Source organism: Camelus ferus, chromosome 15 (genome assembly GCF_009834535.1).
Source record: "Camelus ferus isolate YT-003-E chromosome 15, BCGSAC_Cfer_1.0, whole genome shotgun sequence".
In the NCBI taxonomy this organism is placed as follows: Eukaryota; Metazoa; Chordata; class Mammalia; order Artiodactyla; family Camelidae; genus Camelus; species Camelus ferus.
The window spans coordinates 27352829-27377299 of NC_045710.1; the positions used below are offsets into that span (position 1 = coordinate 27352829).

At 38.0% G+C, this 24471-nt stretch overlaps 2 protein-coding genes across 4 annotated transcripts in view; one reads left to right on the plus strand and one right to left on the minus strand.

Moving 5' to 3' along the window:
• Positions 1 to 5790, plus strand: part of ARHGEF33 (Rho guanine nucleotide exchange factor 33) — a 44147-nt gene extending 38357 nt beyond the window's left edge. Inside the window, exon 16 of one of the 2 annotated variants that reach the window (XM_032497371.1) lies at positions 5177 to 5790. In XM_032497371.1, coding sequence (XP_032353262.1) covers positions 5177 to 5306 — 130 coding nt within the window. In that variant the 3' untranslated portion in view covers positions 5307 to 5790. Of the gene's footprint in view, positions 1 to 3341; positions 3724 to 5176 lie in introns of those variants that run through there. The other variant, XM_032497372.1, reaches the window with a different exon arrangement.
• A 5119-nt stretch (positions 5791 to 10909) lies between these two features.
• The window catches only part of SOS1 (SOS Ras/Rac guanine nucleotide exchange factor 1), a 134703-nt gene continuing 121141 nt past the window's right edge, over positions 10910 to 24471 (minus strand). The window contains exons 20-23 of one of the 2 annotated variants that reach the window (XM_032497378.1): positions 24161 to 24425; positions 18664 to 18708; positions 16813 to 16931; positions 10910 to 15878 (exon numbers count right to left, since the gene is read on the minus strand). In XM_032497378.1, the coding sequence (XP_032353269.1) occupies positions 15387 to 15878; positions 16813 to 16931; positions 18664 to 18708; positions 24161 to 24425 (921 nt within the window). In that variant the 3' untranslated portion in view covers positions 10910 to 15386. The remainder of the gene's footprint in view (positions 15879 to 16812; positions 16932 to 18663; positions 18709 to 24160; positions 24426 to 24471) is intronic. The other variant, XM_032497379.1, reaches the window with a different exon arrangement.

Here is a 24471-nt window from a genome sequence, read left to right on the forward strand (position 1 = left end):
GTGAAGGAGTGGGTCCTCTTCTGGGGAAGCTAGATGGCCCTGGTCAGGGAAGCTATAAAAGGGATTTCCGCCCTGGGTGGGACTGACGCCCGAGTGAGTTCTAGTCCTGAGATTTGCTTTTTCTGTAGCTTGACTTTGTTGTAGATCAGTCTGGGTGATCATATCTTTTTAACATCTGAAACAAGAAATGAATATGGCTTTGGGACCTATAATTTTAAAGACACATAATGGACAAGACCAGATTTTATCTTTCTCTAACCCCCCTACTGCCCTTGGTTCAATGCTGAGGATTTGCTGTGGACTCTCCAAATTCATGCTGGTTAATTGCTTTCAGCCCCCTTGCAGCTTTTTAGGCTCCTTCCTAGAGGGCTGGGTGGATCCCCTCAGTCCTTTTATCCTTTCTCCTAGACTAGTCCCTCCTGCATCAGTTCTGTTGCTGCCACCAGTCCTGGCACTGCCCTTGTATTTACAATCTGAAGTGTCACACGGATGGAAGTAAAGGTGGCACCACACAGATGGCTGCTCCCTCTGGCTTTTTACATCTTGTGTAGGACTGTGAGCACCATCGTGTGATGGCACGTTGGGGACTTGGCAGGGTATAAATAAGCAGTTTGAGTAGCTTCTCCTGAGTGTTTTCATTTACAAACCATGAAAAGTTTGTTCCATTATCCTAAGGTAGAGAGGAAGGGCAGGGAGACCCCAGCAGAGCACAGAAAGTTCAGAGGCTCTTAACTCAGATGAGAACACACGATTCTTCTCCTTAATGAAACATTCTTTATTATGTGCGTGTACTGTGTGAGACATTTGTCTAGGAATCGTGAATAACTTGCTTGGTCCCAGCCGTTATTAGAAACTTGGACTCTGAAGCCAGGCATGTGGACAAGTACAGGGAGGAACCAGAAACATTCAGCCCCTCCTCCTCCTCCTGTATGTCGGGAGGTCAGGCTGGCAGCAAGCCCTTGACTTCAAGATGTGGTTAATTCTGGGTACTGGAACCATGGAAAAAAAGAGGCTGGCCTCAGAGGTCCAAAATGGACTAGCACCAGAAAAGCCATCTTTGTCACACCTGGGGCTCGCTGCCTGCCTCCCCCACAGCCCTCTGGAGGCTCATTCCGTCTACACTGACACACTTTTTGTATCCGTAGGGGCTTGTTTGGCTGGTGGCCCCACACACCCAGAATGCTGCTTCGGGATGAAGCTAGGCCTGGAGCCAGATGCAACAGAAAACCTGAGAAAGGGTTCTCTTCCCTCTGAGGCTGGGAGGGCCGAATGCTCATTCCCACAAGGATTCAGAAGGGAGAGTCAAGTTGACATCATAAAAAAATCCTGAAAAATGCCCAGGATATCTGGGTAAAAGGATGATGCTCTGATTGTTTCTATCTCAGGCACATTTGTCCTGGGTAGACACCAGGTCACATGTCCCTGAAAGCTGCCCAGAATTGATCAGAAAAGACTACATATCTTCAAGTTGGAAAATGTTAAGTGATTTTAAAATTTTTAAATGAGAATTTTTAGAAGCCAGGAACAGACCTAATGTGATAGGCTGATGCTGGACTGAATCCTTACTCCCCTGCCTTTGAGCAGGATGGAAGGCAGACTATCCCGTTCTATAAGGATCTCTCTGGAGGCTTTCAAAAACATAAATCTAGACCATCCTGAAGTCTGAGGCAAATGCCACTTCATCTTTATGAATCTTGTACTTAGGCTAATAAGTGTTCTTGGTTGGGGGTGGGGCACAGGGGAAGAGAGTTTTGTGGGGCAGTTTAGGGTCGGGGACTGTAGAAGCTCTCTTTTTATCCTCAAATTTGGGGGGAGTGGAAGACAAAGAATATGACTTCCAAATGATTAATTCTACTTCCTCACCCATTCTCTTCCTCTTTAGCACTTTGTAACTTAAATGCCCCGGAGTATCTCCTTCCCAATCATCACCCTCCCTCTACCAATCTCCACAAAAGTCTCTATTTTCTTAATCACACACTGTACAGAGAGGACTTCTGCAGGGCCCTATATAATTGAGTGTCAATGAGTCCTCTTCTTTTGTGTCCTGTCTGCTGTTTTTGCGTCTGCCCAGCCTCGGCTGTGGAACAGACCATGTCACAGAAAGCAGGACTAAAGAATCAACTGATCATTTACCCTCACCTTCTTCTCTGTCCCCTTAAATAAAGCCTGCCTGCAGGTCTTGCCGCATTCCCACCCACTCTGGGGTTCACTCTCATTTCCTATTTCACTTCCTTATGTAACTTTAAAACTGAGGTAGATGGTTGAAGGGGTAACACTTTACTTAGACCTGATTATAAATGTTTCTCAGTAAGTCATTTGAAATCAATCACTAAGTTAGTGGTCTTCAGTGTCCTAGGTTCCGTCCTTAGGAATTGACCATCCAAATGTAAGAGTAAACAGCTACAAGGTTTAGTACTCAGGACATAGTAAGCACTCAACAAATACATATTAAATGAACGCTCATTTGTCACCCTGTTGGTTACCGGGGCCAACTGGCCGCCAGGATGGGTGTTCCCCTGGTCCCTTCCTTCTCCAGGTACATGTCTCCTCAAGCTTCCAAGGCGGACAATCTTTCCAGTCAGAAAACCAACCCTTTTAGGTCGGAGGGTCCTGTGGCACTGATTCCAGCCCTCCCCACTTCCCCAGCTCCAGACAAACTCTAAGGCTTTATTGTAGCAAATCTATACTCCTATTACCTACCCAACTTGTTATTTTCTTTGTCCCTGTCAGTCGAGTGGGAGGAAAATTAGCAACAGGTCTGTTCTCTCTGCATCAAACACCCAGAAGGTCCTGTGTCAAAACATACTGGCAGCATCATACTCTTACCCAGCAAGTGTTTGCCTGCCTGGCCCTTTACGTCTGGCTCAGGTCTGCCCTGCAGTCAGCCAAGATGGCTCCAAGAACTCAAAAGCCATTTCTGTTTTGCAGAGAAGGGGGATAAAAGCAAGTACATTACCTCTTCCTCCTAGATTCCGCAGGTCATTCCCCAGTAATTTAGGTATGCATTACTTCAGAGCCTTACAGCCACACCTTTGGAAGAGTCCACGAGTTGAGGTGGCTTTGTACCATGTAAGCATTAGAAAGAAGTCAGTTAAAAATAACTTTAAACGGATGAAATGAGCTTTTAGTCATGGCTACAGGAGAATGCTGGAGTTAAAAAATGATTAGCAAGTTAGCCACTAGTTAATTATTAGTTAGTTAATATCAAGAAATGTGAAGCCATTCACACACCTGCAGATGCAGAGAAGGTGGTTTGTGAGAAGAGCAGTTAAAAAAGAAAAAACTAAGCTGAGTTTGTGGACTTTGAAAACTAGACAGGGCGATTTTGGCATTTGTTTCAGAAATGGGAACGCAACTGGTGAAGATTTCTGTGGTCCTTGGGGCTGGTGGTGACATCAAAGCTTTCCCATTTCCAGGTAAACATGAAACAGTTGCATGTTGGAACCATCAAAGTATGACGTGTTGGGTTTTGGAGAGATCAGACATAGCTAAGAGGGGAAATGTAAGGTAAAGATTTTAAGTTGTGACGAATGACTTTCTGACGAGAAACTGTCACGTGGGGAAACAATTCAGAAGCAACACCAGCCAGATTCAAATCTTGCTTCCTGCTTTCTGCCCCCAAAACTATAGGCATTCCTAGTCTTCTGGATGACAGAAGATATGGAGAAAGAATGAAATGGTCAAAAATCTATCTTCCTAACATTTTGGGCACAGGGGTACTAACCAGGGCTGATTTGAACTGGAAGTAGCTGGGAGTTCTGAGAGAAGGCCTGGAGCTTTAGGGTGGGGCCTGTGGAGGCTGCTCCAAGGGGGGGTTCCCAGGGGGCTTCTGCAAAGGAAGAGGACTTTCACCCCACCCAGCTTCATCTTATTTGATAAATACTCAGATGTACTGGGGTTGAGGAGAGAACAGGTTTTCCTCTGTGCACCCGGATGCAGAGAAAAGTTCTCCTTACTGACCACAAGTAGAAAGCATAGTAGGCAGCTATGGCTCCATCTGTGATACCAAATATCAAGGCGGAAAGCACGTCACCAGGTTTCCAGACCTCAGGAATTTTAGTCCTTGTGTGGATCCAGCTTCTTTCCTGGAATAATGTAAGGGGGGTGTTTGAATTCTGCCCAGTTAATCCAGTAAATGGTAGAGTCATAATTAACTTACCTCCTACCAGCAGTGAGGACACCCCCAGCACATCCATGACAGTGCAAGACCCTACCCTTCTGTTGTGGATGGTGGAGGCCTGCCCGCCTCTGCCTCTGCACGCGGAGCGCTTGTTCAGTGTGCAGGAGCTCTGGACAGAGAACTTCGTGTCTAGTGTCCCTTTCACACACCTCGCATGAGGTCTCTTGACGTTGGTTCTCAGTCACTGGGCTCATTTTACCCATTCTAGCTCAGAGTTAAAGCTAGCCAAAGGGCCCCAGCCTAGCCTGTCAGAGGTTGTTTCCAGAAAGCCTCCTCCCTCTAGGGACTTCTGACATGAACAAACTGGAGAAGGTGCAGAGCTGGAATGGATTACCCACCTGGCTTAACCGAGAGAAAGGAAGAATGCACCCTGGACTGGGGACTCAAGTGGACTGTTTACGTTGTTGACTCTTGTTTGGGCTTGGTCTCCTTTGTGGTGGTTGAGATAATAGAATACCCTTAAATCTGATTACTGTACTAATTTCTGCATTCTACCAAATGTGGCATATATGTGTGGTTGGCTTCAATAAATTTTTCATTTAAAAATGAAAACAAGCAAAAGCAAGAGTTTGTAATGTAATGCCCAAATTAAGTAAGGGCCCTTGATAACTTTGGTTGAGAACTAATGAATTCCATCCCTTAAAATTTAAGGGCCTTGGTAACTTGCAGAGTAGTTACTTTATCAAATCAAAAATAGGATTTCTTGAATTTTCTAAGTCTTTATACCCCTTTTAGAGTGTTATTACACTGTTTTTTACACTGACATACACAGTTGTCACCATTGTCCCCATAATGTATTACAAAGGTAATCTCTTTATGTTCATACAAATCTTAGATACACATGTCCTGAGCCATGAAATTCAGGGGAAGTAAAAATTATTCCAGATCTAGGAGGCAACTGTTTTACAAATACAAGACAATTTGGATAGATAAAATAATTTTGAAAACAATTAAAACCAAATCAACCTGTACTTTATCTGTGTGCTGAGATTTTAGGTCCAGTGGATCAGAATACAGGGAAAAAACTAATGAGAACCCCTCAATGGATCCTTCACCCACCAAACAAGATTTCTTCAGAAACCGACTTGCTCTTGCAAATGACCTTGACCAAGGAACAGCTGTGTAAAACATACTTAAAGTTGTATTGTCAAGTGGTAAGATGAGGATAAAAAGCTTGTATATATCTGTGTAGGAATATATATATATATATATATTGATGTATAAATCCCTGAGGAAAACTAATATAAATACTTACATATGAAACCAAATCAACATACAAGACATTGAAGAGATGAAGATTAGTCTATGGTTGAGAGCTGGCTTTTTGAACCTCAACACTTGGGAAAGGGGAAATGAAGACTTTTCACAGTATTACAGAAAAACATCATACATTTGGAGGAAAATAAATGTTTGTAAGAACAAAAACTTCCACCTTGAAGTCATTCCCCCAGTATGATATTGAGCATGTTCATATTTAACGTGGATGTGAATTTTATGCTTCCTAGGTACGCATTTAGTTTATTAATTCATCCCAGTGTCCTTAGACTAATAATACACTATGTTGAGGCCAGTTCTGTTTTGACCTGTCTTCCAAAACCCCCAAGGCAGTGCCTAACATCCCTTAAGACAAAGGATCAGTTAGCAGAATTGTATTTTACATGTTGCAAATCTGAGTTGTGGAAAATTTGTGCTTAAACCATGACACAGAAGGTTCAAAGCTTAAAGACATACTGATCTCCAAACAGGAAGAGAACCTTAAGAGTAGTATTCCTCTTGTTCTATGGTTATGCAAGTCAGGACAGGGAGCAGTGGTTTCCCTAGAAACCGGGAGGCCAGAGAAGCCTTTTCCCTCCCATAGGTTGTGCTGCAGACGGGAACAAGTCCAGAGGGTATGTTTTATTGAGTACTCAGGATTCAGAGATCCACTAGAGACCCCGAGTGTCACAAACACTCATGACCAGATGGACTGGGGAAAAAAAAGCACTGATTTAGCCACATCCTCTTCAAAGACTTTCTTCAGTCTGTAAAGGAGGTGGAAGCAACATCAGTACTTAGGCTCACACACAGTGTTAAAAAACGCCAAGTCAGATTGAGAATTTAGGGCTAGCAGTACCTTATTCTGTTTTCCAGCAGTCAGTTGTAAAAAAAAAAACAACTAAGTTCTTACAGCTCAGGCAGAGGAATCATTGCAACAAAGCTTGTCTGGCTATGGGTCAATAAAATGTGCTCCATTTCCACATAGATATAGGTCCACATCCTTAACATACCCCAAACGTCAAGATGGTAACAGTAAAAAAAATTAGCTTTAAACAATTTGTCTCTATTTTTAGGTAGTTATCCATAAGTAGGGGGACGGGTTACTGTTCCTTCAGAATCTTGGTTCTCCAGCTGACTTCTCCAGAGGCTGTTCCTGCAGTAATGGAGAAATGGCTGTTCTTGTTTGCTAAAATAGGGGAAGTTTAACTTCTAAGTGTTACAAGTTTTCTTCCCACTACCTCATGACTAATTAGGAACCCATCTATTAGCATCCTGAACAATAGGTGTCTGGAACACTTAAAGGATCACTGCCAACTTTTTGGAGTTTCCAATATTTAAGTTGAAGCCATGCTTTTCATTTTCCTGAAATTAATGAACTCCTTTGAAATTAGATTTCTATTCTGAGGCCAGAAAAGTTTTGAGGGGCAGTGCTTGAAAGTGACTGGACATGTAAGGTGAACAAGAGACACAACCTCTTAAATAAAGTATAAAAAACAAAATTTCTTTTCCCTTCATATTATCATAAAAATGATCAATTACTGAGGAAGCTTTCAGAACTATCACATACCTCCCAAATTTTCATTTGGATAACATCCTTTGAAAAATCTTGATGCAACGCCTGTAGCACAACTCAATTTAGTTATTTTTATGAAATTAGCCTATAAGACTAGTAATAATTGATGCTGCTACTCTCTGGGTGTCTATCACCTGATATCTGGATTTTTTCTGGTAGCTTTCTAATTGCGCGCATGTATTCTCTGCTCCCATCAATCCCACGTATCTCTAACATGTGAATATTCCCAAACACTGCTTTGTGTGAAACTCTTTGACTGTTCTTATTTGTCTACAGTCAAATTCCAAACTCCTTGACTTGACATTCAAGGCTGTGTCTCTTTGTCCAGTACGGTTCCAAGTTTTCTCCCTGGTTACCATCTCCCTCTTTGCAATCCTGGTGAACTATTGTACCTGAAAGAAGCTGGGCTTCTATTCTTTCCTGGAAAGCCACGCACCTTGCCTGGGCTCACTTGCTTCATGCCTCTTCTCTAGCCTCCTTCCTCTCTGCTGATCTTCAAGACCCAGTTTAAGCATCCTCATCCTTTGTGAAACTTGTCTATCTTTTGCTGTGTCTTGTCTTTTCTTCCCAACAAGAACGTAAGTCTCTGCAAGGGCAGGAGCTATACCGTATCTTTCAAAGTTCTTTTCACCTCTAGATTGAGAGTACATAGTAGGTGCTCAGTAGATGGTTGATGCCAATGTTAATGGTGGTGCTCTCATAGAGCGAGGCTACAGGAATTAATTTCTACTCATAATTTGACAAAGAGATTCAGGATTGTCACTTTACCTTCCTGCATTTCATTTTTTTAAAAGAAAAATGTCAATCACAAAGGAAATAAAATACAGTTGTCTTCAGAAGCAGTTAAAGGCGCCACTGCCACTTCCACAGCATCTAGCATTAGAAAGCATCTATGAAAAAGAAAAAAGTTTGCTACTCCTTTCTATGTTGTTCCAGCTAATTTCATAATCTTTCTAGGTAGTACTGTAAATTGACAGAGATAAGATCTTTAATGATATTGATTAATGATATTAAATGTATGTTCCAGCACTAGGAATGAAGTCACGGTGGGAAAGAGCTTGGAAACTGCTGAAATCTGTTGCCTCCAGTCCTCTGGAGAAGCAGAGTTTTCATGGGAGACCATAGATAGCACCTCAAGTGTTTGGGTTGATAAGCAGCTCTCCACCAAAAGGTGACATGGATATTTTTGCACAAGCTGGGAGTGGCAACAGGTCCCTTCTGTATCCCTGTGGGGTCTGTATACAACCCCAAGCAAGGGTTGTCCTGCTTCTCTGATTCCAGGACTAGAACCTGGGAGAACCAGGGATTTATGGAGCAATACTCTGGGGTTCCATGCAGTGGGTTATTTTATCATATGACAAATAGTTTACTCTGGGGCATAAAATTAGAAAGTCTCTTGCTCAGGGACAGTGTTTCTATAGAACCTCATGTCACAGTCTCTCACCTCCTTCAAGTCTTTACTAATATATTATCTTCTCCATGAGGGCACTTGTAAAATGCAGACTCCTGGGTACTATTTCAGCCCCACTTTATTGTAATATTTAAGAGTGGGGCCCAGGAACCTGCATTTTAAATGCACTCAGGTGATTTTTTTTGGCCCCCTGAAATTGTAGAGCCATTACCTCTCAGATCAACTGATACATTGAGTGATTTAGTATGTAAACATCAGCACTCAGATTCTATACATACATTGAATTTTAGGACAGAATAAATAATTGATCCTACTTACCTTGAGATGCAGAAAACTGACAGTTCATCAAAACCTAAATGAATCTTTTTTGAATTATTTAATTTATTATCTGTGACCTTTTCTATCATATACAGTAAGATTTTGATTAAAAATTTACATGATAAATGTTCTTTATAATAAACTGGTACAACTGATTATATATTCCAGATAGTCGTGATCTGAACCCGATTAAACCTCTGATGGCATTTCCTGTTTTGCCCACACCCATTCATTCCTCTCCAGACACAAGTAGCTTCGCTGTTCCTCAGATACATTAAGTATGCTCCTGCCTTTGGACTTTTTAATTGGCTGTTCCCTGTGACTTGGCATATTCTTTTCCTAGATACTTGTATGTCTCATTCCTGCACTTTCTTCAAGTCTCTACTCATATCACCTTATCTGAGGCTGACCATTAGATTTTACCTCCCCTGCCCCTACACTCCCAGTCACCTTTTTTGTTCATAGCAGTTACAACATTCTAACATATACCCATTTGTTCTTATTATTTATTGTCTACATTTCCTCACTAAATTAATCCCGTGATGATATGGATTTTTGTCTATTTTGTTCATTGCTATATTTCTAACATCAAAACTGTACGTGGAACAATAAATATTTGTTGAATGTTGAATAGTCAGATGGGCCCTTATCAAATGCTTATAACTAAAGTCACTCAAAACCAATTTAAGTGACAGTAAACATCAAAGGAAGCAGTATGGAAAAGAATCAAATTATGGGAACTTTAGGATGAACCATCAACCTCTTAAAAGATACCTAAAAGCAGGCAAACATATTCTTCCTAACGGTGGTTTACTGTTAAGCACTTCCTCTGGCAAGGCATTGGGCATTACACATACAACCTTTAAACCTCACAATAGTCTCAAAACAGTAGATCTATAAACCTCATGTACTGATGAGAAACAGAGATTCAGATTATTTACATAACTTCTCCAAAGTCATACATCTAATAACTAATGGAACCAGAATGTGAACACAGGTATGATTCTAAAGCAACTGCTTGCTGTATTTTCACCTCAATGATTTTTCCTTTTCTCAATGAGTCCTGAAGGTGAGAAACCAGCTTGTAAAAATGGGCTGTAGTTTTCTTCTTGCCTCCATTGAGAATCAAAAGCCCTAAGATAGCAGAATGGCCATGAACTATTTTGGAACTGTATTCTATCAAAGCCCTTCTTGCCATGTGCATTGATCTGCAAAGAGGTAAGCTCGGCTGTGGGCTGTATCCTAATGACTTAAGTCTGAATCTGAATCTGTGATGAGCTCAAGATTAAAATAAGTAAAAAAAGCAAACCACCTGGTTAAAATTCAAAAGAAGTCATGTTTCAAGAGCAAATATGGAATTAGGTTTGAGTAATCAATATTAACCTAATTTTCATGTAGCTATTAAATTGATTCTCTAGAATATACTCAATAATACATGCTTGGATTTCACAGTGACCTACAAATGGAATTTGTACAAAACCATTGATTTTGTGTCTTTAAACTAGGAGTAAAAAAAAAACTCCAGTGAATTTTGGCTATTACTGAAAGCAGTCCTCCAAATACCTGGAGTCAAAGCTGAGTCAGTGGTCTCAATCACTGTCATATGATGTTAGCTAAGTCATCTCTCTGCTTCAAGACCTCACTTGCTTCAGTTCTTAAGTAAGGGTATTAGATCTTTAAGGCTTCATCAGTTTTCACATTCTACAGTTTACCATGAATGCCCTCATATCTGCATAATTCTTTACAATGTACAACTGTAAGCTGTATCTTTTCATGCCAACCCTAGAAAGAACTGCTAAATGTCAGGCTGCCATGTTCCAGCAGGTCTCAGCAAAATTGCCTGTCAAGGAACTGTGGTATCTTACGAGTTCTTTTATGGAATACAAATGCCTCAGCCCTCTGCACCTTCATCCAGGTGACACCCAAGGTCACCAAAGTACTAATTATCAACCCAAGGGCCTCCCACTCACTACAACCACAGGACTTGATGCACAAGGAAATACTGAACTTCTTTTATAATAATGTGATACAGGAAAAAGTGCCTCTAAAGCGAGATGATGATTAAGAGCAAACTATTTCTACATGGAAAGTATGAGCTAAAATGAGAATCACTAATGACATTAAAATATTGTCCTCTAAAATAAATACATGCAAAAATAATACACTTGCGGGCTATGTAAGGCATTTTTCTTTATTACTTTCGGTTTATCTTAGTAATGCCAGAAAAATAACAGCCATTATTTTCACTTTAAATGCAAACCAAATACTGCTGCACACAGAGTACAAAGATTACCTACGAACATGGTTAGGTACAAAGGCCATATTAGATGTATAGACCGCACTTTGTTTCTACATCAAAATAAGACTGACAGAGCAATTTTTTTGACAATTATTTTAGCAAATAACTGTGCTACTAAACAAAGGCAAATAAACATATATATACACAAACACATTTCAACTAAAGTTATACATGTCACTTTGACAAACAAAGGCTTCTTCTCTGGTGGGTTTCACCAGATATTTGCACCCCAAAGTCCCCTGCCCTAATCCCGCCCCCAAATGCTGACTTGATCTGAAGAAAAAAATTAGAGATGTTCTTAATTAAAGGCACGTTTGGCAGCTACTGAAAGTGGCATGCATCTGGCACAGGTGCACTCTCCCTAAAGCCACACCACGTGTGACTTCCATCTGTTACGCATCTTGTTCCTTTGACTGGTAGTCCAATGTGATCCACCTTTAGCTAACTTGTTTTATAATTTTGCAGCAATTGGCTACTTAATGCACTATTTTCATTAAAGGCAAAAGGGAAATTTGCTCACAGTCGACAGAAAATGCACTTTATGGTGTCAAAAATGGAAAATAAGGCATGAAATTTACAAAACAAGTTACAAGTGCTTTTGTTTAGATTTATTTTATAGACTTCATGCTTTTCTTAACTAGAGCTCAAAATATTTTATTGGCTCATGTATAAGGGATTATGAAATGATTTAAATAGTAATGAGATGTTTCAAAAGAAAAATATTGAATAAATAAACTAAGTCATCACTTTCCCTTAAGTAATTTTACTGCATAATTCTTTCAGCCAAACTGATATTAACCTTGCGATGTTTAATTTTACTGGTAAAGATTAATGTGCAACACAACAGGACCTACACTTGTAAAACAGTCATACAATATAGGTTAAAAGAGTAAGTGAACCTACCCATAGCAGCAGAATACTGAGAAATAAATGGTTAAATTTTTCTTTCTAAATCTGGAGGAAAAAATGGTTTTCCTCAATATTTACAACACTAATAAACTGGGACACCCCCTCCCTTCATTTCCATTGTTTGTTTTGCTGAGCCACTTAAAACTGAATTTAAGCCGTCATTAAAAGACAAACAATGAAGTACATGGCTAAAATGAATTCAATTTGAGGATTAAGACAAGATTGTGATCATAAATACCAACTAATTTTCGGTTTGTGTAATTTTTGATTCATGAAAAAACACATTAAGGAATTTAGAACCATGATAGAGCCTCCAACTGTAGTACTTGTTCACTACACTTTTCTGTTAATTGTAGTATAATTAGCATGGTATGCTCTTTGCTAAATTCAGATCCATTAAAACATCCTTGAGTTGTTAGAGCACAGTAACCTACTAAACACATAATTTGATACCCAACAACCTTTAATTAAGCAAACTTTTAATATTTGTGTATTTCCTGATAATCTGTAGTCTCAGAATACATTTAGAGGTCCGGGAAGAGTAAATAACCTGTCTTTCAATAAATGTAGAAACATATACTTATTTGTTCTTGTTTTTAAAAGTGCTTAGATGTGAAAAGCCTCCCTTTCTATTATATTGGTTATCAGTCCACTTAGGTAAATTCAACCTTGAAATAGTTTCACTTTGTGATCCAAAGATAATGAAACATCTAAGAGCATTTCCATTTCTAAAAGAAATATTCCATATTTTGGAACATAGTTTAGAAAAAGTCATGCTCATTGACTATCTTGTAATGTCCTGAATTCAAAAGCAGAATTTTATGGTGATGCATTTATCTTCTCAGCAACTTCTTGTCCCTAGATTAAGTATATTTTAGTTACTACAAAGAATAAATTTGTCAGCTAGTTAATATTTCACCTGTGAAGAAGGCAAGGAGATGGTTTTCTCACCTTCATTTAAGGGCGTCCAACTGGAATTTTTCTAATCAGTTACCACTGCAGAAAATATTTTTACCCAAATGTTATACTTCAGAACAAAAATATCCTCTATCCCCAATGCATATAAAGCTGATGCACAGTGAAGCGGTCTCCTAGAACCACCAGGGGAGAAGAATGCTTCCCTTTCGGAGAAATATGATTAGAACTTCAAATCTGAGTTTTTCCTCTACACAATCATGCAGGTTGAAAAGAAGTCATTACTTTATTGAAGGCTAACACACTGGCCAGAGATAGTGAATGGACTCCAATGTGACTTTTCTCTGGTTCTCATTTGGAGTGGGGGCGGGGTAATTAAAAAGAGAAGTGTGCATAAGACACAGAAAGAGAGATCCTAGGGACAATGAGGCTGCTCTAATAGAAAGTCACGGAAATTCTGGAATGTGTATTATGATTAATTGTAGCAGCACTAGTTAAGTAGGCTTAGATAATTACTTGTTGAATGAATGGTCTTTCGGACACTTTGCATACAAGAGTGGATGTGAAATTAATTTTTTGAAAGACTCTTAAAAGGAGACATTTTACAAAGAAAAAAATGGCCACCATAATAGGAATGGTACAGATACTGAAAAAAGATTCAACTCTAACAGATAAGAAAGGATATGATAGGACAGATTGCTTAATGATGATGCAACCACCAATCTGGTCTTAAAGGACTATATATTTGTACTATTGTGATGTACATTTAATGCTCTAATAAATATCACAGGAAACATTGAAGTACTAGGTTTCCACCACGATGCAGCACTTCTAAAAATGTCTCTAATGGCATGGTTAACAGAATTGCTGAATGTTGCTTCATTATTTAGAGGACGCATGCAGATACCGATGAACTGATGACTCTCTAAGGATGGAATACTGCACACTTCACAGATACTATAGTAGAGATTAGTAATACTTTTTCTCTTCAACAAATTGCATGCATTTCAGTCACAGTACTTGTTAGACTCATAAGATCAGTACACAGGCTTAATAAATAATCCATATTATGATATTAATGATGTAGGCAGATGTTCTATTACGAATAGTTCTGATAGAGCAAAGACCTCAAGCAAGGTAGAATGTTTAATATAAACTTTAACAAACTGTACACATGTTGCCTAGGAGATTAAAACCTTACAAAGCTCTGCTTAAAAGAGACCCATCCTATTCTAACCAAGTATTTTCCTACATGCCAAACTGCAGCTTTAGATCATTCTTTAAGATGAATACATATATCCAGAACTAGAAACCAAGGCGCACCACAATACGTGCTTTTATGCTTAGTGTTTGTGTGTGTGTGCGTTTCAACTGAAAGAAATAAGAATCGACCGTTTTCTCCATATAATAATTTAATATATGCCAGCCAAACAAAGTACTTGTATCTTTATTCAATTAAATTAAAACAGACCTGCCAGGTATATTATATAACATTCACTATATACACATGATTTAGGCAATGCAAGGTAATTCTAGATATGATGATCACTCAACTATTAGTAAAACATGAACGGTATCAGTGATGCCCAGCAAGTGCTCCTTTCACACTGGGTGACTGCATTTCCATAGTATGGTTAGAGGGACAGCTACAAGCCATGACATGGATTACCAGTAAACTTCTGTGGAAGAAGGGGGGGGAAAGGACACTCTAGCATAGATTAACAGTCTCCTAAATGTGAATCATATACTTGACAATTACATTTTTAAAAAAGTTGTTCTGTCATATTAATGACACAAAACTTCTCATTTAAAGGCAACACCACCACGTTTTGTTTGTTTACGGAGGGTAGGTAGGGGAATGCTCATAAAGTTGGTATAATTATTCTTAAAAAAAAGGAAAAAAAAGGAAAAAAAGTACCTCTTTGGTGAAGCCTCGGTACCCATTCAATTCACTGTAATAATCTGTAAACAGGACTGCAGTACAGTGCTGGGCCTTGATTCCAACAAGGTCAGGTACCACAGCCTTTCCTCACAGTCCTCTGAATGACTTTTAAGAAAATACTCTAAAAGTAGGACGAGTAAAAGCAAAGGAAAACAAAGGAGGATATGAATATCCCTGTTTAAGATTTCTTTTTAAAAAGTGCATAATATTTTGAATTACAAAAACTGTCATCAAGTGGGCCTGCTGGGCACTAGACTGTGTTTCCCATCCCTTTAATGATAAAGATCACTTCACAAAAAGAAGACTCCTGCCTATTGGCTGGAGAAAGTCCCTTTAACTTGATTTTCAGGTGCAATCAGTTGTCCACTTCCTCTAGATCAGTCTTTCCATATTCTAAATGAACACCAGTTTCATTTTATAATTAGGTCTAGGTTAAAATTCATTGTCTTACACTGCATCTTGAAGTAGAGTCGTTAGTGTTTGGAGTTCTCACTTTAACTCCTCAGTGCTGGCACGTTCAGTGCATCCATTGCCAGCAATGGATTTAGGGCTAGGAAAATGTACATCCCGGGACAGAGGAACTCAGGAAGAATGGGCATTCTCCAGCAGTGGTGGTCCATCTCTGTGCATGGATGGGTGTGTGTGCTCCCTTTTGTAAGTTTTTGGTGGGAGTTTAGGGATATGTTGAGAAGTGCTTTGTCGTGGAGGAACAGGCGGCCCAGCAATGGAATGCAGGTCCACTTCTTGTGTCAATGGTGGTGATGGCAGATGCCTTCTCGTGCCGTGAGGAGAAGGTGTTTGAGGAGGAGGTGGTGTAAAGGGGGAAGGGCTGTTTGGGAAGAAGGCATTACTATGGTCACTTTTTTTGCCCAAGGGGGGAGGCTGGAGATGTAGAGGTGAGCTTGAGAAAACATCAGGTGTCCTCACGGGTTCCCGTGGTGGTAGTAAGGGTGGGCTTTCAGGAGGGTCTGATATAGAAGTCCGATCTGATATTGAGTATCGTGGTGAATACACTTTTGATGTGGGTTGCCTAGGAGGAATTGCTGGGGGGCTGTCCAAATGCTTAGACATAATCTAACATAAATGAAAAAAAAAGACATTTATTAATAATTTATGTAGTACCATGATAATATGAACAATTAAGGTGGGGTTTTCAAACACGCTATTCGCAGAACCCTGTGTGGATCAGGGAGTTGTGCTGTATGTTTTAAATTGGAAGTTATGGTAGTTCACTCTTCATTTAAAAATTATTTTCCCCTCAATGTTGTTTTTACTTTATTTTTCTCAAAATTCTGTTATTTGCTATTGCTTACCTCTCACTCAATCTAAGATAAGATTATTTCTAATTTAACATGCCTTACCTGTCAGTTTTACAATTTTAAACTTAACTATATTAACATTTCATGATATTCTGCAAAGAGTGTCTTGACTTGCCCAGGTGCTCTCTGCCTCTGGACACTTTGAGACCACTGAATCACGTTAACAGTTGGCAAATAAAAAAATTCAAACAGGTAGAAAAAATAGCTATTAAGGTCTCTTCCAACCCAGAATTTACATGCAAATCCCATATAAAAGCATGTCAGATTCACTATTAAGGGCTCAGATAGGTAATGTGTAGCACTAAGATACAGTTTCACTTAAAATGTGCTTTCATATAAAGCTTTGGACCTCTTTCCTTCTCTCTCTCTCTCTGTCTGTTTTATGTTTTTAAAGAACTGCTTGAGACTACATTACTCATACATTGTAAGTTAAATTTGTTTTTTCCTTGACAGTACTCATAATTTAGATTTATAAGGGTTTTGAAAATCTACCAAAAAATGCTTTCAGAAGAAAGGAAATAAACATTGCTCCATGGTAAATCCATATTTAATCCTTGTTTAAACTCTACTATGCCCATATACTCTTGAGTGTTAACCTAATCCAGTTAGAACTAAACTAGACACAAGCAACTTATCATAATGTAACAGTAATGATTCCAGTTTCCAGGTAACAAGGTTTTCTACTTTACCTTAGATGGCGAAGATTCCGCTGGGGCAGATTCTGGTCGTCTTCGTGGAGGAACAGGAGGGGGGACAGGCACTTCGTCAGTGCCTTTAGTTAAACTTATAGATGATACTGAAGCAGATCCTGTAGGATGTTAAATTTTTTTGAAAAGTTCACAGGAATTTTATTTCATCTATCAGTCCTCAAAAGACTTAGTTGGAAACTGCTTATCTTTATTCAAAGAAATGTATAAAAGTATCAAAAGCAGTTCAATAAATCAATATCCAAAAGTATTTCCTTTATTAAAGCAAACTGCTATAAAAAGCATGCAGAAATTTCTTAGCAGAATTTTCAGAAAAAAAAAAGCTGCCTAACATATTCTGTTATTCTGCTTCTTGAACAAAATAACATTCCCATTGTTAATCTATTATTGGAATTTTTTTATTTGGGTCTGAGTCTCAGATTTCTGGGAGAGACAGCAACCTGTTAAAAACCTTGGGAATGGTCATTTTTGGTAAGCTTTTATAATGGGCTCTTTTTTTTCTTCTGACTTTATTAGTACAGAATTTCTTTCCTTTACTGGATAGTCCTTGGGAGTAGCTTCTGATCTTACGCACTCTCCTCAATGTCTCTCCTAGCAATCCTTTCAAAGGATGTCAGGGGGAGAATCTAGTGTCTGAGGGAGGGAGTCTCTCCTCATTTTGCTTAGGTTATCAGCTCTCCTTGCCAGGTAAGCAAAGTCAGGTTCAACATTTCCTAATTCAAAATTTTTAATTGTGATGGAGATATTTAAGATGACTGAGGTAGTGCTGATAATAAAAACAGGAGTTACACTAGAATCTAGTGAACCTGATTTAGGAGTAAGTTGATGAACTGGCATAAAAAAGGTAAGTAAAACTTCTAATCAGAACCTACATTACAGACATTTATGATGACAACAGCATAATATAGGCATATAAATAATTATACCTTGAAAAACATTTATGTAAGCTGTTAGCTAGTTTATCAGCACAATTAAAAGATATGAAAAAATACTTAATCATTCAAAATTGTATTTGACAGGTTCTTTTCTTCCTTTAAGCAATGATGGTTTTTATTTTGTCAATTTAACATATGTAACAACATAGGACTTTGAGAGTACTTTGTGTACTGATATTATTCAAATGAGCAACATTTTGATCACCTACCTTTTTTCTTAAGACTATGTAAATTAATTTAATTCATAAGTAATATTTTCATTATGCACATTGTGAAACCATTTGTATGAAGGACAGCAAAAACCAGTCTCTTAGCTTAAAATTTATGGAGTAATTTAGTGAGTTGTTAGTTTACGTTAAAATTAAAAGCAAATATCTATGTTGGAACTTTATTTTGCTTATCAGTGATGAATATTTAGGTTATACAATTTAGGTAGGTACAATTATAACTCTTCTAAAGTCAAATAATAATAATTGGCCTACAATCTGTGCTGTCCCCAGGCGAAGTGTATTTTGTGATCTAGACACTGCACATAGCTGCCAGCATTCTCATATGCGCATGCATGCTCTTGCTTTTTTTTTTTTTAAGTTGAGCATTAAAATGTTTAGAACTCTATAGTTGGAAATGAGAAAGGGTTAAATGTGGAAGCCACCCATATCATAATATTCTTTTAAAAGAGAAAAAAAAGTTTTACAAAAAGCATGAAAAGTATACAAGTTTAATAAGCAAATCACTTATGATCAAAAGATAGCAGAAGTGTAGGCCTCACTTCTAAGATGCTGCAAAGCAAGGTACCAATGCTGCCAGACCCAAGAGGAGTTTTAGCACGAAAGGTTACATTTGGTTTAATTTTTAAAGCCAAAGCGAGAATTATGAGTCTTAAACCAAATATACTAACTTGGGCCATGGGGCAGTGTAACTTGGATAAAGACGGTATCGCTGCCTGTGAAAGGAAACAAGAAACAGTAGATTTTTTTTCTTTCATTGATATATTCAACTCATCTGTAAAAATTTGATTAAAATGTTATTTTTGTATTCTACTTTTAAAGAATGATAGTACAGTTTAGTAAAAGCTCATTACTACTTTTGAGAAAAATAAAGATTTAAACTGCATTAATATCATATTGGGCATTTTGAAGATTCCTTTTAGATTCACTATTTGATGTCTTAATAATTAAATGAAAAGTGTCCATGAGAAAAGCAAACTATCTTATATTAGTGGAAGACTTTCAAAAAAATGTGTAAACCCAATTTGAGCAAAGAATCCAGTTGGATAGATAAGAAATATATCATTTACTAAGGATTACTTTGAAAATTCAAACTTGTGAAGTAAGTAGTAAATAATGTCATAAAAGCTGAAAAATAAAAGGGACTTTCTTACTATTATTATATATCTTTGAAAGTGTTTTTGTGGCATATATTCTCATCACTAAATAACTACAGCTTTGCATATTACCAAACAAGCCTGGAAGTGATGTAGCTTTTTTCCTTCTATATTTTTGAACACATAAAAAAGAAAATCATTAAACATTTGGTGCTTAGACACATTTATATATAGGAAACGCTCTAATACACTTAGAATGTCTAAGTTTCAACAATACTAATTCTTATAGGAAAAAATAAAAAATCATAAAAGCCAAAGCCCCAAAAGCATTAAAATAGAAAAGCTGAGACAAAGGCTAGATGGTCTATACTGGTTCTGAATCAGTATGGTCATTTAGGTTACACTGCCTCGTATTACCAACATACTGAACAGATAATAGCCAAGAGACTAAAACAATACCTATAACAATAGACTGAGATTATTTTTAAAAGTTCAGGTTTCTCTCTCTTTTTGGGGGTGGGTAGGTAACTAAGTTTATTTATTTATTTATATATTTTTAAATTTTTTAATGGAGGTACTGGGGATTGAACCCAGGACCTTGTGCATGGTAAGCATGCACTCTACCACTGGTAATACCCACCCCCTCTCTCTTGTTTTTGCACAACAGGCAATCACTCAAATAATTAGGACTATTGCTTTTTCCAGCTTCTTTGGTCAGAATGAAGATAACTTTACATTCCACGTTCAGTTGGCAGGACTATTAATCTGACTGCTTATATAGATACAGTCAGTCGTCTTACTTCCTAGACAGCCCCAATTTCAAACAATCCATCCTATTACCTCCTCTCCGTATGTACGGATATTTATTTGGAGGCCATGGTTACTAAGGGTAGCAATCTAGCTAATTCTAATAGTTGCCTCTCAGAATATTAAAATTCATTTCTATACTTTAATATTAAATGACACTGTTGCTGTGTCAAGGATTCTCTTCACTAAAACCTAGATTCTCTTCATTAGCATAACAGGGGTTAAAGGTATCCAGAGTCTAGCGTTTGCTACCTATATGTTTTCCACTTTTCTTGGAAAGGGAATAAACATGTCTTCTAGAGATAAGCCTCAAGAACGTGGTCGTATACTTAGTACAATATAGGAATAAAACCCAAACATAAAGCTCATGACAGCTACCAACTGCAGGCTTTTAGAAAGAATGATTATAGCTATGCATACATAGTTGTGCACACAGATGTAGACGGCTTTGATCAAATTTATATACAGCACAGGCTTAGATTCATGTGTAAATTTGGGGCACTTTTAAAATTTGCCACTTTAAACTAATTGCTTGGTCTCACTGCCTGGAAAATGCTATTAAAAACTCTTTTGGAATTATACTATATATATATAGTATACCCACACACATATATAAAGAAATATATACTAGGAATTCTTGTCAGCTAGGTACTGAACACATTTATTGGTAATGACCTAGGAGTGAAATCAAATTAATCAAAAAAGTAGTATTAATTTGTTAAGTACAAATCCCAGACAACAGACCAGTGGTTGTCCATCGTAGCTACACATTAGATCCCCCTGTGGGGCTTTTAAAAAATATTGATACCCATGTGCCAATGCCAGCCTAATTCAAGCATGGGCTGGGCATATAGGTAGTTTTTTTTTAAGTTCCCCAGGGGGTTATAATATACAGTCAGGGTTAAAACCACTATAGAAAAAAATAATATAAATCATGGATAACTTCTTAAACTCACAAAAGCCTGTTAAATGCAAATGTATTTGAGATCAGAAACTAATCGCCTACAACAATCTTCTATGAAGAAAAGCCTTGCATTCCTGCTTGAAATGCCTGAAGTACATTTTTTTCTTGTCCAAGCTTTCCCTACTAAGGGATGGGTCTAAAGCTCATCTGTAGCACACAGACCAGGCCAGACCTGCGGCTCCCTTTTATGCCAGGCAACCTTCAAACAAGAAGGTACCAAGAGCACTTCATCCTCCTCGCTCCTTGCAGCAGCACATACAACGCAGCGAGCTGGGCCACCTTTTTTCCAGGCCACTGGCGCCATCACTTCAGAGATGGACCTGGCCAGGGCAAGGTGTGGAGCAGTGCTCTGACTGTGAGGGTGTGTGCAGCACTAAGCAGGTGGCCAGTTTCCTTTCTTTGTCTTCACCATAAAGCTTTCCGTGACCATTCTTGTCCATTCTGTGGTCATTTTTGTGTAAACTTCTATAGCATTTATCTCTTCACCAGTCACTGAGCATTTTGCTAATAAGCACTTACACATCTTCTGTGGTGAAGCCTGCAATCTTACTGAGATGAAAAAAATCATAGTACAAAGAGAACCATAGCATTTAATAATGGTTAAGCATTTAACTGTGATTTTCTCTGTACTATGATTATTTTTCATCTCTCAGTAAGACTGCAAGCCTTACCAGAGAAGATGTGTAAGTGCTTAGTAAGAAATGAGATGTGCAACAGATACTGGCTGAAAAGATTAATTTTTGGTTTTAAAGCAAATTATTTTGGAAAAAAACTATAAGGAGCAAAAAAATACTATTATAACAGATCAAAAATTCTAGTCAAACTTTGCCTTTTGAAAAACTTAAGCAATGGAACTTTCTGCTACTTTGGACTGAATGGAATAGGTTCAGATGACTTAAGAATGTAGGCACAGCAGCTCTTTCCTGCTAGCCCCACCCTGCCCCAAGAAACCAGGAAGTAGGTATTCACTCTAGTGGCAACACCAGGAGTACTAAGTTGGGCACACTGGTGACTACCCACCCAACACGAGGAGGTCTGTTAAGCAGAGTGTGGTCAAAAGCAGATGAGGACCTTTAACATACACAGGCCGCTGATAAGCTTGAATTAAGTGACTAACTGAGCATACAGATGGTTTTATATTTTGATGGCTTATTTAATTTCAAGATCAGTTATTTTCAATTTTTACTAAGAACAAAGGGAATAGTAATAGGGGTTTTCTTTATCACAAAGAAAGAAAAATCCTCAGGGCTGAGATTAGAAAAATAAACTCTCGAAACAGCGGTTTCTCTACTTGTCCGGCTATTTAATATTATTCCATTGCCACATATGACAAAACACTGATCCAGAGCACTGCATTCCAAAATGATTCCTTTTTCCCTGTTCAACTAATCATTTAAAGATTTAGCACGAATAGGGAACATAATGTGCTTATTTCCTGTTTTTCCACCTTTTCCATTTTCAGCTACTAAACTAAGAGAAACAGAATTTGCAATTGATGGCTTTCATGTGATTTCAGTAATTCACTTATGGGAATCTTTATAATACAGACCATAGCCATCTGCTCTAGGGAAAAAACCCTGCAAACAGTTAAATGGGTCAGAGTAAAGAATGATTTGGGGTCAGGTATGCTGCAAAAAGTGCTGGATTTATTATATTACTTAATTTAGAATGTTGGCAAATTGGGGAAAATAAATGGGATTTTTTTTTACCAGGTGTTTAGCTGAACTTATAAAAAATATCTGATAGCCTACTACATGCATAACATGACTCCATAATCCTCAAAAGCTGAGATATAGTAATTCTTAAAGCAAATACACTTTAGGTGGTAAAAAGATAAGATAAACTGCTGGGTAACTCCAAATATATGTATAACACAGGAATAAATAAACAGGATTCTGGACCAAATCTCAAAATAATATACCTCCAAAGAATAATTTTTTCTAAAGTTAGATTCTCTGAATTGGAAGAAGCCTTAAAAAAATCTAGTTTGATCCTCAGAAGGCACAGAAAAAGTATTTTATCTAAACTCAAGAGCACTCACTAGCAGACTGATATGACAAACCAGGATTCCTAACTCCTATGTCAGTGCTTCTCAACATCCTCCCCCAAAATAATGTCATGCTGCCTGTCAGTATTGGAGTCTATCATATCAAATACCAGGGTAGAACTTGATCTGTACACTGAGCTAAGACAGCCAACGCGAAGAGCATGTGGAAATGGTTGTTAAGAGGGTTAAAGGTGATTGGATTCAAATTTTGATTTAATAATGAACAAATGAAAAACAGAGTGTTCTCAGTAGAGATTTAAAGCTCCACATGAAATTGATTAGAAAATTAATTGAAGCATGGTGATCTAGATGTAAAAGGTATCCTCTTCAAAGGGCTAGGACTGGGCTGTACTGTTTGGTAGCCATTAGTCATATGTGGTTATTAAGCATTTGAATGTGGCTAGTCCGAACTGAGATGTGCTGAAATGAACTGAATTTTGAAGATTTAGAACAAAAAAAATAGAATGTAAAATATCTCAGTAACTTTTTATACTGAGTTCATGTTGAAATGACAACATTTTGCATATACTGGGTTAAATAAAATATATTATTAAAATTAATTTCACCTAATTCTTTTTGCTCCTTTTAATGTGGCTATTGAACATTTAAAGTTACACATGTGGCTCACATTCTATTTCTACTGGACAGCACTGATCTAGAGATAGGAAAGGGATGAGCAATAGTATGCAGTCTGAGAGATTCGTACAGCTGGGCTTGACAGCATAGGCAGTGTATTAGCAGGCACTATATACCATCTGCTGGATGGTGTAGATTGAGAAAGGATTAAGTAGGCGTTCCAATTTGACACATTGCAAAATGAAAAACTACAGAGTTTGGTGGGAAAGGAACAATGTACCGAGCAGTATTCATATATAATTTTGGAGGCAGCATTTAAAATAATGGGCTGACATTCCATGCAGATTTTAGGAGTTAATGTTGTTTCCTCTGTTAGTGAGAGATGCATTTTAAATTCACCAATTGAAAACAAATGTTCAAATGAAGTTTCAACTATCAATTTCATCATCAGGCATTTCAGTAAAGTATAATGCATTTAAAGAGGGCTATTTTCATAGATTTTTTAAAAATTGTAAGCTGCTGGAGTTTAGAATTTGTCTTATATTTTATAATATCTTTTGAAATGGTATTTGATTCGTCTACCAATTTATAAGAATATATATATACAAGTTATTTTTTACCTCTAGCACATATAACACTAACAATTACTGTAAAGCACTTAAAATTTTAGCACCTACTTGAATGAAAAGGGCTTGAATGATCAGAATCAAATACGCTGCAAACATCTGTGGTACTAGAAGCACCAGAAGCAGGAGGAGGTGTTAACGGTGTTCTTGGAGAATTTGGTGCAGATGCTGTACTTTCTGTTTCACTTTCAGGGATCCTACTATAACTAATTTTCCTTGGCTCCTGCTGCAGAGGTGTGGGATGTCTCATGGTACCTGGTCTTGGGTTTGATGGACGAACACCAGGAGATTTTAGGGGGTAGCTATATTTTTTTGGCTGTAGACATATCAAAAGAAACACAGTACTTACAACACCATAATGG